The 18,429-nt window shown below is 40.3% G+C and overlaps 1 protein-coding gene across 1 annotated transcript; it reads left to right on the top strand.

Annotated features, from left to right (window-relative positions):
- The first annotated feature begins 8,094 nt into the window (after window positions 1-8,094).
- Window positions 8,095-9,444, top strand: gja3 (gap junction protein, alpha 3). Its single transcript, XM_036540103.1, has one exon. The coding sequence runs from the start codon at window positions 8,095-8,097 to the stop codon at window positions 9,442-9,444; it is 1,350 nt and encodes a 449-aa protein (XP_036395996.1).
- Window positions 9,445-18,429: the final 8,985 nt, after the last annotated feature.

Here is an 18,429-nt window from a genome sequence, read left to right as displayed (position 1 = left end):
TATATTCACTGATAGCGAGTGGTGGAAGTTAAAACTAGAATGCTTTGGCTATGTTCCAATTGGTGATAAGTTACGTCCTCCTTCCCCTCACCCATGATTCAAGTGTGTACTTGGTGTGGCATTTTAATGATGTCATAGAGTAAATACTTGACTGAGTAGGGGGATAAGCCACCAAAAACTGCCCACATCTAGTGACATCTAGTGGCAGACATTAGAAGAGCAGTAACACACACACGTGCACACACACACACACACACACACACTGTCTCTTTTGCTTTCTTTCTCTCTCCAGCCAGAGTATTTGAGAGTACTTACCCATATGATGTATAACATTCACTCAATGCTCGTATGACACTGTGGGTAGTACACAATGATGATGAGGATGTTGATGCTACAATATTATGTAACTGTTCTAAGAATATTCTGTGCTAACTTGTTTCAGGGCAGAACTTTGATCATGGAAGTTTGGGAACTTGTTATCAAAGGCTGTATATTGAAATTATGGGTGTGACCATACTGATTTATGTCTGAGTAAGGTACTCAAGGTACATTAGTGCCCAAGTAAATCTCTAGCTAATATAAATGCATAATATGCCAATTTTAAACTGTACAGATCTTGGCCTGTCATCCCAGCTCAGCTATAAGGTTCGCTGAGCATACACAAAACTCAAAGATGAGTGTCTTCCATTGACTATCAGCTGTTTTAGTCCTTATGTTAATTTATTTTGACAATAATGACAAATGATGACACTTAAATCTTATCACTTGAATTAAACCTTGAATCATAACAGAGATTAATAACCGAGATTAATAACTGTGGAGGTGTTTTCACTCTGCTGATCTGACTGCCAAAGTTAATGACATTGAGCAGCTGACAATGAATTGTGTACTAAAAAGAGCAAGCTGCCAAGGATATGGCTGTAAATATTCAGATTTTTCGTTAGTGGAACACCAAAGAGGCTGAAATCTGTTTGTCAGGGAGGCTTCTGTGTTCCTTGTGCTTGGACAGACACCAATTCCCTTTCGGAAGTTATCGATCAGCTTGCGGCTTGTGCCTTATTTTAGCTGTTAGATATCTCACCATGTGTGTCTCTGTTTTTATACATGGGGGCAACTAAGGCTAAAGTTCATCTGTGGTCCGGCCAGAAACTTGACTTGGACCTCCACTAACTCCAATCTGTGTTGCAACAAACAGGTACCTGTTGACAGGTGAGAGAAGTTTGACCAACAAAGTACTTTTTTTTTTTTTTTGCCTCTTGTGAAATCTTATCTTTATCTTTACTTCTTCCCTCACCAGATTGATCTTTGGTAAGAGGGCAATGTAATTAGTTTCTGTCTGTGTATCAAAAACATGATTTTATTCTGGTTAGGAACCGGAGGATTATTCCATTGACGTTTCTTTTCTGGACTCAGTAATAAAGATTTATATTTACATTTGTAATGTCTTTTTCAATTCTACTGTGCTGTATGCAGTCAAATGTAGTTGCACAGTTGTGCAGCTGACTTCCAAATGGTATGAAAACTGAAGGATGTAATGTATTTAAGACTTTTAAATTATTTGATAGTGTGATATGTTTTTGTTTGCAAATAGAAACACACAACCCGATGTCGATGTGCACAAATCAGTTTAGTATTGCCATGATAATAAAAATTAAACATGTGAACTTTATTTACCATGACATTTGGAGTGAAAGTGCAGAAAAGCAATACCATAACTCAGCTAACGCATCATGTTTTATTGTTTGTACAGTGTTTCGGAAACGCTGTTAAGATCCTTGTGCGTAGCCAAAGTATACGCGAAATCCACGCGGTGTGTCTCCAGGGACAACCGAACGGGGGCGGCGCTGAAGGGAGGTATTCGCTGTTTGTGGTTCCACATGAGTTTTGAAAGTGAACCAGAAATTACTTTTATGCTGTTCTATAACTGCCGTGGGATTCAAACCCACCAGCTCCAATGGCTGCATAGTCCCATCTGATTCCAAAATGCATGTAAAGAGAAAACCATCAAAAACACGTGCAAAGTGTACATCTTTCAGAGACTGTAAGTAGATAACAGAACGGTTATTCCCCCTAACTCTGGTGGGCAATGAAGCAATAAGAAAGCTGCTTTACAAGAGTTCCCCTATAGATACTACAACTGTACCCCGCAGACAGTATGTGCAATTATTTTGCTCGGGTGATGAGTTTTGGAAGTTGACAGGGGCGTGGCGTGCGCGCGTGCAGGGTGATGACTCTCTGGATTCAGTCATGCATGGTCACACAATGTGACAGTCGCGATGGCTGGGAACGGGAGGCAGCTGCGCTTCGCGGAACACCATCTCCTAGTTCAATTCGCTGCTAAAAACTAGCTTTTTGCGCAAGACTGGCCTCGAATCCACGTGTGAAGAAGGCTGTGCTTGAATAAGTTGGCTGGTTGGCTGCTTTCAGAAGAGTTCGGTAAGCTGGCACAGCTGCTGGGATTTGGGAACAGGGGAGAGGGGAGGGCTGCTGCTACCTAGGACGCTCTGTATGATTTCCAACGCACTCAAAATATGACATCAGTGGCAGCCGGATATTGCTTTCAGTAGCTAAGTTTGGCATCCCCTGGCCAAGGTATGATGAAGACTTGGTGCATGTGAACATCTTCCTTGACACGGTACATCCTGGACAGTGTGAGTGTGATGTAACTTTAAAGAAGTATATAACTGACTTGTTTCTTGGTTGTTTTTAAACTGATTACATTTTCTCCGGGTATTAGTAACCCCTTAATAATATTCAGCAGGTTAAACAATAGTTCTTACACAATGGCAGCAATGCTTCAATGGATTGTGTCAGCGGGCACAAAGGAGATCTGGCACCTTCCGCTTTGTCAAACTGTCAGACGGCTTGTCAGTGCTTAAACTTCAACCAGCCCAACACAAAAACTATAGATCAATGGTTTCCAGCATCAGAACTCACGATTTTTTTTAATATGGTCGAACTCACGGTAAACGAATGCCAAGTAGCAATTCGTGGTTCACGTCAGTCCTAAAGTTTTAAATGACCAGGTACAAGAGGTAGAGTAATTACACATTAAGGTATTTTTCAGTAAAAACTTCCAAATGTATATGTTATATATGCATACGTAGTCTATACATGCAAAGGCTACATATGTAATAATAACAATAACTTCATCATGGTTTCAATAAAAATAGTGGATAGAATATTGGCCCTGATATAAAAAACGTAATTAATTCAATTAGTAGGTAATTCTCAACAAAATCTTGTTAAATGTGTTGCTTTAATCCACCGATGACATTAGTCGCTCAATGAACATCAGTCGATTAGGCGAAATATTTCCCTTGATCAGCACTTCAAATTCTGATGAGACCAGCACTCGTTCGGGGTGAGGCCATTTGTGTATCATTTACATATTCACGGGGCAGGGGAAAAAAAACTAATTGTTTTTTGATAGCCTCGTTGCCTAAACTTCGTAGGCTTTGTGACGTTTCATTTAAATAGAGGGAACTTAGTCCGTATTTGTGGACATCGTTGCAGAGAAATAAACCATAAGTTAAAGCACTCGTGATCATCACACAAGACGCAGACAAGTGCACACTTATGCACATACGCGCGCGCGAAAAATATACAAAGGGGCACGGCTCTAACCTTTGTATAATGCTGTACACATTATAAGGGCCATCTATACAAACTCAACTTAAAAAGTGATCATGTGACAAAGAAAATCAATTTTACCGTCGATATTCGTTATCTCTTTATATTGAACTACTCATGATAGGCCATCAATTACCTCAGTAAGGTACTGGTAATCCTATTACTATTCTGCTTCCCTTTTTCTAAATTGCAAGTAAATGCTTAAAATGTTTTGACAATAATAATCTGTCTACTGCAAATAATGATACGTACTACTAACTATAATAAGAGTAATGAAAAGTGTGGTTACGTTTCATATTAATGTACCATTAATTAACGCTAAAATAATTCAAAATTTAACAGCAATTAATGCTAGTTTTTTGCAGTGCCTGCTTTTTAGTCAACTTTCAACACATTTTTTTCTTGCTCATTGAGATTCCTTACATTGGAACAAAAATACCACCAAATGAAGATATACAAGGACAATATCTGAATCGATAAATGCAGCCTCAGAATAACAGTACAGAAAAATGAAACAAACATTAGTGCAAAAGAAATGTGTATGAAATTATAAGAGGAAAATAGTGCACACTATATAAGACTAAACTGAGCATAAGGAGTAAACATACTCAAGACAAAAACTAACATAAAGGAAAAATGTGTCAGAGCTGGTTCAGAACACTAGACTAGGCTCAAAGAAAAACAGATAAGTCCCATATCATGTTAAAAGTCTTTCATGTTCCCACTCACTGAATGAATGTTTTTCTAATTTAAGAGGCTGTAAGACATTCCTGACCCAGTGTTTGATTGAGGGTGATTCAGACTGCTTCCAGTTTGTGAATGACTTCAGATATATCATCAAATACATGATAATGCAATAAGGAATTTCTTGTTTTGACTTGTTTTACAGTGCTTAGGGGCATTTTTGAGTCACTCATGCACCCCAAGTGTCTTCTTGCAACATAGTAAAGTAGGAGTAGGTGGCCCTTGTATGATTTTGCCAATTACCTGTAAAAGCATGCTTTAATGCTACTTAGACCTCATAACTATGTGCAGCAATACTCCCCCCAACAAAGGGATCATAAAAACTCTAATTAAACAGAGTATTTGGAAAATTTTCTAGATGCAGAGGTTGTCTCTCATCTGTAATATTATTATCTCATGTTTTAAATTGTGTTCACTTGAAGTTGCAGAGGTATTTGTAGCAAACTGTAAGGGAGTAACTACACTGTTAGAAACCATTTGATTAACACATAAAGGAAAATATGATATAAAACACTCAGCAAACATTTTGGTGTTTAATAGTTCAAATAGTTCCAAAATCATTGCTTTGAAAGTAGTTTCCATTTGATCATATGTACTGATTTTAATTAATGTCAGGTTCTAACTTTGATATTTAAACTTAAATATAACCTAACAACTTCCTGACAAAAGTAATACTGTATAAGAACGACCAAAGTTTATTACCTATTTACTAACTACTTAATATCTGTTTATGTTTAAATAAGCAAAAATAAGTCATAGAAAATAGTAACATATGTATAGGGTTATCATTTCTTACAGTATAGGTAGGCCCTTACAATAAAGTGTGGTTACATTGGGTAATTTTGCCTGAATCTGCTGCCATTATTAATTAACAAAAATGCTTTCTGTTTCCAGGTATTATATATATTTTGAGACTTTGAGACTATTTTGAGTCGATGGATTTATTACCAACAATACAGGAGCATTTTAGTAAGTCCTCCCTGTTGTCTGCTGTCTGGTTTGCCTTTGGATGAAGTGATTGATATCAGTATCAGCATGCTCAGGCGTTTGCTCCTGTTAAGTGCTTGTCCTTCTCGTGGCAAAGAGGGTTAGTACATTAGTTAGTACATTAGTCATTACCTCAGAATAAGATCTGATAAAAGTGATGACCTATTCAACCTTTTTATAAGCACTTAACTAATCGGGTATGGTATGAACAGATGATATCAGCCTTCATAAAGTACAGAAGAACTAAAGGATGGAACACAGACTTAAGCATGAGATTCTCAGTCATTTTTCATTCATTTATTCTAAAATTTCCCCTATTGGATAATACATCCTTTCATATTTTATGTGTTTACTGAAATCAGCTGCTTGTAGACATAGTTTTAAGTGGAGAGCTCCAAAAAGCTTCAAAAAACTAAATGTGAAATAACATAAAAATACTACAATACTGACAGAAGCAGCATTCATCACCTTTAAATTGAGTTGTTCATTTTTATGTTGGTTGGCAGTTTGATTTTTTCATCAAGCTTTGTACTATTTCACACAGTGCCTTATGTCACACTAACTGCTCCAGGAAGTGATAAGGCCTCCATGTAGAATTTCAGCAGAGTTGGTAAGAGTGTTCTCTTGTTTGTCTTTACCAGCTAAAATGCTGTGTGAAAATGAATGTATTTTGTATTCATATCACTGACAGCTGGCGTGTGTGTGTGAAAAATGAAACCAAAGTTGTTCTAGAAATAATAAGCAGCTTTTTTGTGTTTCTCTTGTTTTATCGATTTTAAACGAGTTACCAAAATGTAGCTATTTCTAAACATGTATTAATTTATGTATCAGGGAGAGAGTACATTAATAAACATTCATGACATGTTGTACTATGTATTGGACAGATTTTATCACAGGGTAGTTACTATTGGTGGTCTCTGGGCAGGTAAAGTCATCTCAGAGAACTACATGCAACATAAAGCAAAAACATGTCAATTGTATAATACAATATAAACCTGTCAGTTGTAGTAAATACTTTTATTGTATGAAAGTTTGCTAAATTAACTTGTCAGATGTAGTAAATACTTATAATTATATGAACTTTTGCTAAAATAATCTGTCAGGTTTAGCAAATACTTTTTATTAATTTCACAAAAATCATTATATTTAAAACTATCTTATAAAACGATTTTTATAGTGACTTTCAATGTACTTTTCATTGAGACAGCTAGATATATGCCGCCAAGACACAAGAAAACTCACGTCATTGGTTTGATTTTATGAGTTTCATAGCAAAAAATGGATCATTATTACTTCTATTTGCTTTTTACTCCAGCAAATAATTCAGTATTATTGTATTACCAATACTTTTGATATTTCCCAAAAGCATTTCAGCCTTCTTTCTAGTAACTAAACATACTAGAGTCTAGAGATTATTGTAGTGATGCTGCTCTCATGTGCATGCTGTAGTACAATCACTACTAATCACAATGCACCTTCAACATGTTGCGTGAAATCTCAGTGCTTGGAACATTATTGATTACAGGTGTGACTCAAAACCATTTAGAAACCAACTGTAAGTCAAAAGATAAAGTGTATATTAAGTCTTTCTCAGACAACTACTGCATTTGTCAGTTGAACACCAACGGCGTCTTCAACTGACAAATTTTGAAAGTTAGGATTTGTGAAAATTAGAATCATGAAAGTTAAGATTTCTGAATGGCCAACCAGCTGCCATAAGTCATCCAATCACCTTACGGTCCTGTACCGGATGAGGTAAACACGTAGCGTGAGGTCGAGTCCTGTTGCTGTGAGGAGAGCGTGGCTAGGCCTGAGGCCTGTTCACAGCCACCTTTGAACACTATACTGTGGAGGTCAGCACATGCCTGCAGAGTACTGGAGCGAGTATGAGAGAGAGGGGGAGAGAGGGGGAGAGAGAAAGAGAGGGAGTGGTTGCATGGCCCATGCTGGGTTCCCAGTCTGCAGTGGTGGATAAGTGGGGTTTGTGAAGCACTAAACCAAGGTGCAACCATTTGAGTCTACTAATAGCCAGTGGGTGTTATGTGTTCGCTTGCTTCACTGAAGCGCTGATTGGATAGAATCATTTGATCACTGTCCAGAGTTGGGGTCAATTCCATATCAATTCAGGAAATAAACCGAACTTCAATTTCTTAATTGAAAAATCTTCAATGAATGAAATTAACTGAATTGAAATGGTTCCAGCTCCATCTCTGCACTATTTAAATCTACTTTGTGAGACCATTATATTGATCTGACATCGTTATGAGAGCAACTCCTCTGGTGTGACACAGGAAATAATTCTGCTCCTGAAAGCTGTGTTCTGTTCGTGAGGGTGGCAGTGGGGGTCTTTCCACTCCTGTCACTCAGACAGCATGGGCTCCTGTCCCCTAACTGCTGCCTCTGGCCCTGCTTCCAGCTTTTTGCAACATAGGTTTGAACCTGTCTGTGGCTATTTTCTAAGCAAACAATTGACAACCCAGACCCGGAACTAAAGACACAGAATAAATCAACCTTTTTTATGGCATGCAGAGGAGAGATTATGATTTGCGTTTGAAGTGATATATATTTTTTTTTTTTTGGAAATGTTTTCTTGTTCATTTTTTGTGAGAATTTCTGTCATTTTTTGTTAGGTTTTTTTTTTTTGGTCTTCCCCCAGTCCCCCCTCCCCTTCTTCCCCTCATCATATTCACCCCAGACTGTACTCTCTCCTCAGGATAGAAATCTTAAAGGATGGGTGACTGGAGCTTTCTGGGACGGCTGTTGGAGAATGCGCAGGAGCACTCGACGGTGATCGGCAAGGTGTGGCTGACGGTGCTCTTCATCTTCAGGATCCTGGTGCTGGGGGCAGCGGCAGAGGAGGTGTGGGGCGACGAGCAGTCCGACTTCACCTGCAACACGCAGCAGCCCGGTTGCGAGAACGTCTGCTATGACGAGGCCTTCCCCATCTCGCACATCCGCTTCTGGGTGCTGCAGATCATCTTCGTCTCCACGCCCACCCTCATCTACCTGGGCCACGTGCTGCACATCATCCGCATGGAGGAGAAGCGCAAGGAGAGGGAGGAGGAGCTGCGCAAGTCCAGCCGGCTGCAGGAGGAGAAGGAGCTCCTCTTTAAAAACGGAGGAGGGGACACTGGCGGCGGAGGAGGAGGCGGTGGTGGCAAAAAGGAGAAGCCACCCATTAGAGATGAGCACGGCAAAATCCGCATCAGGGGCGCCCTGCTGCGCACCTATGTGTTCAACATCATTTTTAAGACCTTGTTTGAAGTTGGGTTCATTTTAGGTCAGTATTTCCTCTATGGCTTCCAGCTGCGGCCCCTGTACAAGTGCGCGCGGTGGCCCTGCCCCAACACCGTGGACTGCTTCATCTCCCGGCCCACGGAAAAGACCATCTTCATCATATTTATGCTTGTGGTGGCTTGCGTGTCTCTTTTGCTGAATTTGTTAGAGATCTATCACCTTGGATGGAAGAAAGTCAAACAGGGCATGACCAACGAGTTTGTCCCTGAGCAGGATTCTCTGTCTAATACCAGTGCAGAGCCTGAGCCCACGACCCCCACCCCGAGAACTGCCCCTCCGACTCTCAGCTACCCGCCAAACTACACGGACGTGACCGCAGGGAGCGCGTACCCCCTGCCGGCGGCCCCTCCGGCAGAGTTCAAGATGGATCCTCTCCAGGAGAGCCTGCAGGAGTCCCCCTCTTCCTTCTACATCAGCAACAACAACCACCGGCTGGCCGCCGAGCAGAACTGGGCCAACCAGGCCACCGAGCAGCAGACTCGGGAGAGGAAGCCAGGTTCCCCTTCCCCCTCCCCCTCCTCCTCCTCCTCCTCCTCCTCCTCCTCTTCCTCCGGCGGCAGCGCCCGGGACGAGCAGCAGCAGCAGCCCAAGGACACCAGCCCGCCTGTCAGCAGCTCGAGTGGCGGGAGCTGGAGCGGAGGGAAGAGCCAGCCGGACGAGGGCCACGTCTCCACCATGGTGGAGATGCACGAGCCCCCCGCGGTAGTCACGGACGCCCGGCGGCTGAGCAGGGCCAGCAAGACCAGCAGCATCAGAGCCAGGCCCAACGACCTGGCCGTCTAGTCCCACTCACGCCCCCACCACCTCCCATTTTTACCTAACATCATCCAGCAGCGATGTGAGGCAGGGTGCTGGAACTGGGATGCTCTCGATATATAAATCTGTAAACAGCAACGTGTACTGCAGTGCAATCGGTGAGTTGTAGCGTATCCTGGACAGGGTTGATGTTCTCAAGCACAGAGTTTACATAGACATTGATGGGGCTAGGATGGGGTGGGACACAGGCCAAAAGCAGGAAAGGTTAGAGAGATGGTTAAGGATGGCTGGGATTTCAGCACTATTTCCAGTTTTAGTTTTTCACGTGAGGGAATTCTGGAGAGATGCAATTCTGTTTCTTTTTTGTTGTTGTTGTATTTCTAGAGCTTCAGGTTTTTTTGGACTGGTAACCCTCAGTCAAACATCTGGTGATTGGTGTTCATATACTGTATGTTATGGTCATTTCTGTTCAGTTTCATCCAGTGTGGCCTATAGAGAAAAGTAGAGATCATTCATCCTGTTGTTTGCTCGGCTGGGAATCTAGGAAGCTTGTTTGACTTAGCAGACAGGATATGCAGAAGGGGGCAGTTCTGATGAATGTGTTTGTGGTGACCCTACAGTGAGGTCTGCCTGTAGACTTTATGGAGCGAGGAGCTGTGGCTCAGTGTGTGTCAGGCATTGGGTTGTCTGTTAGTGCAGTTGCCGTTGTTCGTATCAGTTTCTCTTTTCAGAAAAAAAAACACTCAAGCTGCCATTACAGTTACATCAGGGTAAATGGTTTCAGTCTGACAAGGGCCTCACCTTCCGTCATCAGAAAGAAGAGTTACTAGAAAGTTATGTTTTTATAAAATGTTCATAAATACTACCCCTGGAATGATGCTAGTGTTTGCAGTGTATAATAGGAATACACATCCCACTTGTATCAAAATTCAGCAGCGCTGGAAGGCTAGAGATTAATATGATATAAACAACTTAGTTGTAGGCTAGTCTGTAAAGTTGCAATAACATTTTTCATTGTTAGTGGAATATTTCAATAATACAATTAGAAATGTGCATTTAAATTTATTTTTTATTTGTGCTGAAGAGTACAAATCGTTTTGCCTTAAAGATACCTACCGATCAACGCTGTGTCCTGATTTCAATCCTTGTACTTTTTTTCCTTGCATTTAGGAAATTGCTTAGCTACCAGTTCATGTGAACACCTCTTTCACTCTTTTTAACACTTGTTTACTGGATGTAAGTGAAACCTATAAATGTGAAACTACAACTCACTGATTCACCAACAGGTCTGCTAGCACTTTTCTCTGTCTTGGTTTTACCCACTGTCCAGCCATTTACTGAGGATGTCATAGAACTGTCAGCCAATTATTGAGCATGTCACAGAACTGTCAGCCAATTACTGAGCAAGTCAAAGAACTGTCAGCCAATAACTGAGCAAGTTACATGGTGGGAGAGAGGGGAAACAGACAGAAAGAGAGAGAGAGAGAGAGAGAGAGAGAGAGAGAGATAGAGAGAGACAGGTCAGTTCTTCATTGTGGAATGAAAGATCATTCATATTAATCGAACCCTGATGTCTTTTGAAAACATTTGAAATATTGGGTTTGATATTCTGGAGGAGGAAGCAACAAGGAGAAGTATCTGGAGTCAAGGATTCATGCTTACACAAACACACACATGTGTGCCCCTACCCAAACCCACACATTCTGTGATTGCCTCTGACCAGAAGGGGAAATATGTGAGGAACTGTGGGTGAAAACCAAGATCTGAGTTGTGCTTTTGCAATGTCCTGCTGTTTATCATTTTTATATGCAGAAATTTCAGGTCCTGTTTTGTGCCACAAATCTGAGCACTGCCTCAAACCCCTAGGTTCCATACTTTCAGGCCCTGCTGCTATATTTTGCTCATTTGAGAAGAGGAAAATATTAAACCAAAGAGAGGAGAGAGGAAAGGACAAAAGATTTTTATCTGATCTTTTAAAAAAGTAAAGCAGATGCAACAACAATGTATAGAAAGAAAGGGTGATATGAGTTTCTCAAGCTGCAGGGTCACCAGGAATAAATAAAAAAATACCAAATAGCAGACTATGGATGGCGTCTCCTTTCACTAATTTGATCACAGCCCAATTGTTCATCTGCCTGAATAACTGTGTCTTCAGGTGTCTCCTGTCTCCACACCTGTGACAAAACTAAAGGACACCATTTAAACCATATGAAGCTTTAGAGCCCTCCCCACCCACCCCCCAAAAAACAAACAGTCAGTTAGATCAGAATATAATTATTCAGAATTATAAATATTTTCATATATTTTGAAGATTTCCTGGGAGGTGTAGTTTTTCCCTGAAATTTCATGCTACGTCTTTATTTTTAAATCAGATTTTCATTCTTTTTGCGTTCAGTCAAAAAAAAAGAAAAAAAAAAAAGAAAAAAAAACCAAACCTCTATGATTTGACTGGAAAGATTGAAAGCTTTTTTTTTTTTAAAGAAGACGACTGTGTTTATTGCTGCCATCAGGAACACATAAAGCCTTTTTAATCATTGTATCTTCATGTAGAGAACAATTTGTGAATAGAAAAGTACACACTTCCACACATTACATGTGACACCTGAAATATTGGTTTTATTTATAAAATTGCTATTTTTTTAAAAGCTATTTGAGGATATGAAAAGAAATTTGCTTAATTGTAGTCAGTAAGAAATGACTGGTTGATCTTTTTTGTAATTCCCTTGACAACTGAATCTGGTTCCAAATGGACAAAGGCTAAAACCACTGAAGTGTCCTAATGCAGACATGAGCGGTCCAGCCCCATCTCTTCCCTGTTTTTTGTTTATATTCATAGTTTTCATTAATCTCCCAAACTACTACTGACTACCGCTACTGCGATGGGCAAATGTATGCACAGTCTTCCATCTTTTAGATATAAAAATGTAAATGCTGACTTTGTAAGATACCCGAATTACCTGAGAGGTCTGAATAATCTATGCAAAATCAATGCACAGGGAACTCTAACAACTTATGTAAGCACATTTTTCTTCTTTCTACTTAGATCTTTAGGATGCCAAAATTCTATTTTTCTAACACAGTAAAGCTGCTAAATAAAGACTCACGTCAATGTATGAAACCACAAATTTTTACATATTCCTCACAAAATAAATTCAGATGTTATACAATGGTTCAGTTGTCAGAAAAGGAGAAGAGAATAGTTTAAATATGTAATTAATGACTATATCTTCAAGATAATAAAGTCATAACAATAACATGATTGTCAGGACTAGCAGAAAGTTTTACATTCTTTCAATTAGATGGGAGGCTTTGCAAACCTTTGTTCGTGACAATAATACATTTTCAAAAAAGGAGCAGTTTTTTGAGATGTACGTAATCTTTTATTTTCACATATTTTAATGTATTAAAAACTCAAAAAGTGTGTTATCTTGTCATTTTGGTTCTTAAAGTTTACATTTTAGTATATAGATGAAGATTTGCACATTTAGAGAAAACATTGTTATATGAAGTTTATACTGGTTAGAGAGAAAAGCAGAAATGGACATCAGGCTCTGCCAATGTTAATGATTTCTCAAAGGAAAATGTCTTAATAGTAAACACAGCAGCTCTTCAAATTAAAGACAGTATTACAAAAAAATGACATCAAATGTGATTTTAATACATAACTTTTAGAATATGATAACTGAAGTTGCTTATTTGTTGAGTTTAGGACTCTTAACTTTGTCTGAAACAACTGCAGAAAGTTTGGATATTTTAAAAGAAGACAATGCCTAGAGATTGTGAGTAATATCTGTATGCTTATACATTGCTTTTATAATTTTCTCTCAACACTCCTATTTTGTCCCTACAACATCACATGTTGAGAGAATGTTATGCGTTATCTTGGTAATAAGACTCCCAACAGCAGCTTAGTATTAAATACAGTTCTCTTAAACCCAGTGGCTGGTGTAAAAGCACAGACACCCCACACACGCATGCACACACACACACACACACACACACACACACACACACAATCCTGCCAATGCACACACACACACACACACACAAACATACATACATACATATATATATGTACACACTCGCGCACACACCTACACCCACACATACATACATACATACATACATACACTCACAGCCTCTTATGTGTCACGACTGAAAGGAAAAAGATGTTCTGTTGTGGACTCTTGGAAATTTTCTGGCCAATCAGGTTGTAGGACCCATCTCCATATGCTCTGTATGCAGCCTGTTTCAGTGCTGTCTGAAGAGAAGTGCCTTCTGTATAAAATTTTGTAAGAACAAGTTGATGTAAATGTTCATTTACCTCAAATGTTTACAAAACTGTTACTAAATAAACTTTTTGTACCATAATCAACATTTTGCCTGTCTCTTCTGTTATTTCATTTTTGCAAAACCATCACAATAGCACAAAGTTACCTTACAGTACAGGACTTTTCAATATGTCATGTCTACGTGTATGACAGCCCAATGTCTAGGGTTGTGGATACATCCAGTCACACCCTTTGTGCGCATGCATGTGCGCACACACACACACACACACACACACACACACACACACCTCTGGGTTTGGCTCTTCTTATCTGCACAAAGGTGAATCCAGCACCAGCTCCCTGTCTGTCTTTCTGTCTATACCTGGTTTTGTCTGTAAACCTGCCTGTTTCTCTCTCACTTATAAGCCCTGCAGGGCTCTCTGTGTATGACCCAGAAGGCACACAATGTTAGGAGCAATGAAACACATCTCCCTAGAAGGCCTGCTTGACTACTTAGAACAGCAGGACTTGCACAGAGGCTCCAAATTCGAGTAGTGAATGCAAGAACGTTTCTGGACGTGGCCAAAAAGGAGGCCGGAGAGACAAATCATTCCCACACTGCTGTTTGTGCTGTGCACTCGAATGTCCATATAATTATCTTTCACCCAAAGGAGTGACGTTTGCTTACTGATGGGAAAACATCCATCACTAACTCATTTAGGGCTGTCACACATGTCCATCACATCCTAGATCACACCTCCCTACAACTTTCTGACTGTGTCACACCCCCATTAATAACTGATCTGAAGTCTCACCTGCACTTTTGTTACATGTTAATATTTTGGGGGGAAACTCATAAAGACAAACGAGCTTCTGTATTGAACATGATTTAGAATGGTATGCTATTTTCTTGGGTGGTTGACCAAACTGGCGTAAATTTTGTGATGCCGGTTTAATTGTGTGGTTGGTTAAATTTGTATTTCCTACTCAAAGAAAAAAAAAAAGCTAAAAATTTCTGCGCGTAAGAACTTAGCTATCGGTGAAATTGCGCTAATCAACACACTTCAGCGGTGCGTATTCATACAAAAAGCAAAACGCAAAAATAAATAAATAAAAAATACAACCAGATCAAAAAAGTGTCACAATTTTGTGATGTGTGTGTGTTAAAGCAACAGCCGGCACCCTGTCGTACTTCTGGCTAACCATACGCAGTCACTGACCCCCTGTCACAGGACAGCCAAAGACTCCGCACAGCATGTGAATTATTTTTTTTTCGCTCAGTGCATGAGCAGGCGGAATTCTGCGAATGCAGCCGTTTGATTTGTCCCAGGAGCGAATGGCATTCTCCTATCTTGCCTACCCCCATCCAGAAGTGGGTGCCTCGCTTAGCGATTAACCACCAGCTTGCTGTACATTATGACTTTGCAATGTAGGTGGTAGGTTAGCCTGTAAAATTCCGTTAAATTAGCGAAATAATTTGTTACAGCGAAATTATCCGTTACATTTTAAACCACAATTAATAATTGACCTTGTCCTACTTTGTCAAGGTCACTGACAGCAATTGAGAATTTTCCGAGTCAAACCCAAAATGATACCGGGAGGTCAGGATGACAGCAAGCGTACATTCATGTCAAATACTGTTTGATATTAGGCATGCAACTTAAATGTTCCCAAGCTGTGGTCAGAAATATTGCAATTAAACCAAAAATAGGCTATGCTTGCACGACACCCTCCTAAATACAGTAGCGGAAAACCACGCACTACACTTACAAGAATCACACCGTCCAAAACAAGCTGATTTTTATGTGCGATTGGATTTCTAAAGTGGAATTAGAAACTAAAACGAACATTAATGTTTTAAACTGTTTTTGTCTTATTTAATTGAGATATGCCCTTATCTTGATTCTTAAAACATGGAGCAAAACGTTTTTGACGGCCCATTTTTACACAACCCTATATAAAGTAATATACATCACCTTAACGTCTGAATGTCACTGAGCCAATTGTTGGCATAATGTCATGGAGCAGTCAAGGATCTTAACTAAATCAAAACATGAAATGACAATTTGACTCACATCAATTAATTTTGGCCGGTGATAATAGGATTTCTACATGATAATTGGTGCTGAAAGCCGGAAAACTCCGTCTTAATCATGGGTTCGTTGCCAGCTTACTTTCGTTTTTCTCTCTCCTTTCTACCTGATGCACTCTCTGACTGCAGAATCTTCAAAAGTGTACACTGTGGAATGCCAATTTCTCGGCTACATCTCTTTGGTTAGCTTTAAGAATGTTGTGAGATTCAAGCGAATTTAGCAAAACTGTATGACTTTTTTCACGAAATATTTTTGTGCTTGGTGCCTTGGTCCTACTGTAATTAGCGCGAGGTACTATCCCTGCATTTGGTTGTGTTGGTTCTCTCTGTCTGGCTGTGTTGGCTATCCTTGCATTTGGTTGTGTTGGTTCTTTCTGTCTGGCTGTGTTGGCTATCCCTGCATTTGGTTGTGTTGGTTCTCTCTGTCTGGTTGTGTTGGCTATCCCTGCATTTGGCTATGTTGGCTCTCCCTGTGTCTGTCTGTTTCAGTGTTTGGTCACTGAAAAGACAGCAGGGATTATTGGGGTGAAAGGGGAGCTGGTAGAGGATGGGGCTGGAGTTCTGCCTGGCTCAGGGGTACCTTATGCATGAGAGATGCAGGAATTTGCTACTGACTTGTCCCACACACCCTGAGGGTCTGAGAAAACACATTTAGTTGGAGAATGAAAACCATCTTGTTTTTCAGCCAATTACAGTTGTTTCAGCTCAGTAAAAGAGCCAGGGGCACAGAGGTGTGGTAAAACCTGCTGGATGGAGCACAAGGGCACTGCAATTACATCTCATATTATTATTATAATTATTATTATTACAAAACCTAATTGAGCATAGCTATCAAGAAATCTGATTAAACATCCGTCAAAATATCTGATTATGACCCTACGGATTCAACTCCAAAGTAGCCAGCTAGGCAGCTAACAAAACTTACAGTAGTGCCAATACTACCTCCCCTAGGTGCAAATAATTTATCTGATTGTATAGACTTATGTTATATAAATTTGAAATTTGAAATTAACAAAAATATAGGATTTGTTTAGGACAATTTCATTAACAAGTAACATTACAAGAGCATTCACAGAGTTTCACAAAGAAGGTTATCCCAACTAGCATACCATTCACTCACAACGTATGGCTGTAAGTGAACTAATAAATTTTATTTATTTATATGTTTATTCCTATTTTTAAATTTTAGATTGCTAGTTCACTTGCAGCCAGACCTCTGACAAACTTGTAAAGTAAATAACATTTTGTCTAAAATCCTTGTATCTGATATCAATTTTTTGTTTGTTTTTCTTAATTCAGAAACAGACATCACATGTAAGATTTGGAGTTCAGATATTTACTAAAATATGCTAATACTTAATACTTTCATCTATTTATCTGCATATCTGCAAAACTATAGACATTTATTCACAGGATTTGTAATACTTTAATTGTTTAGAGATATTAAACACAAATTAGTATTCAACTAACACCTTCACAACTTAATGAAATTAAAAGAAGATATAAAAACATACACTGAGTACCTTCAGGACCAGTTTGAGACACAGTTCTAAGGACACAACCCTATAAACTATAGCTCTGCATTTACCAAACCATCTACCATGTCTGTCTTCAGTTCTGACTTACTTGGCTATTGTACCTCTCTAATAACCAATCACTTTTTTCCCTTGACCGATTTTGCTGATTGGCACTTTCGTCCATTTATCTATTCAGTACATATAATAAGTTATTCCTGCGTACAAACTTCTTTTTAGTGCTTCGGTACATATGTACTTGCTGGGGGGGAGGGGCATGGAGGGTTGGAATGTCAAACAGGCTCTGACACTCTCATACCGCCTCCCTATTTTTCCACTTCCCAAGATCGCGCCACTGTGTAAAATCGTCACACCATATCCAACACATGGCCGGCCTGCCTGCCGCCATCTGAGGAATCCACAGGCAAACACGAAGCGACATCACCCGTGCATCCCGACCCCCTGAACTCTGCGATCTACAGTCTCCTCCCCTGAAAACCCATGCAGAAGCGAGGCTGTGGCACTGTGGTCTCACCTTGGCCTTGTCTAGACACCTCTTATGCTCGCACTGATCAGGGCTGTGGCTTCTCATGAGGACAGGAGGTTAGAGTGATGTCCAGTCAGCAAGAGGAGCTCTCTCGTGTCTGCTGCCCCCTTCTCTTGGTTTTCCCATGACCCTTTGCAGTGGTTTTACACAACCTGGCAGGACAGATAGGCACCATATTAATGCGCGGGGAATGGAAGTGAGGAGGAGAGGAGAAAGACAGGATAGTTAGTGTGAGTTTTGGAACGACGAGAGGGAGAGGAGGGGAGGAACTCGGGGTCCGGTGACTGGGGGTCCACTGACATGCGGGTGTCAGAGATTATCGGATGTGGGCGCTGTGAACTCTATCATCTGTCAGCGGAGCGCAGGGACACAGGCCGCGGAGACTGAAAACAGGCGTCAGGGCTATTTATAGCCTTTAATCAGCTAACAAATTCACACCAGCCCCACGGCCTGAACACTTCACCAGCCCCGGGGGTTATTTAAAGACTGCTGGAGACATGTACTGCTCACCAAACTGGCCCGTTGTTCAGGGCCATGCGCGGGTCTCAGCATCAGGTAAACAATTATTTACAACAACCAGGACCTAGG

This window comes from Megalops cyprinoides, chromosome 11 (genome assembly GCF_013368585.1).
Source record: "Megalops cyprinoides isolate fMegCyp1 chromosome 11, fMegCyp1.pri, whole genome shotgun sequence".
NCBI classification, from domain to species: Eukaryota; Metazoa; Chordata; class Actinopteri; order Elopiformes; family Megalopidae; genus Megalops; species Megalops cyprinoides.
Note: the sequence above shows the minus strand (reverse complement) of the source record. Positions and strands in the feature narration are given on the sequence as shown.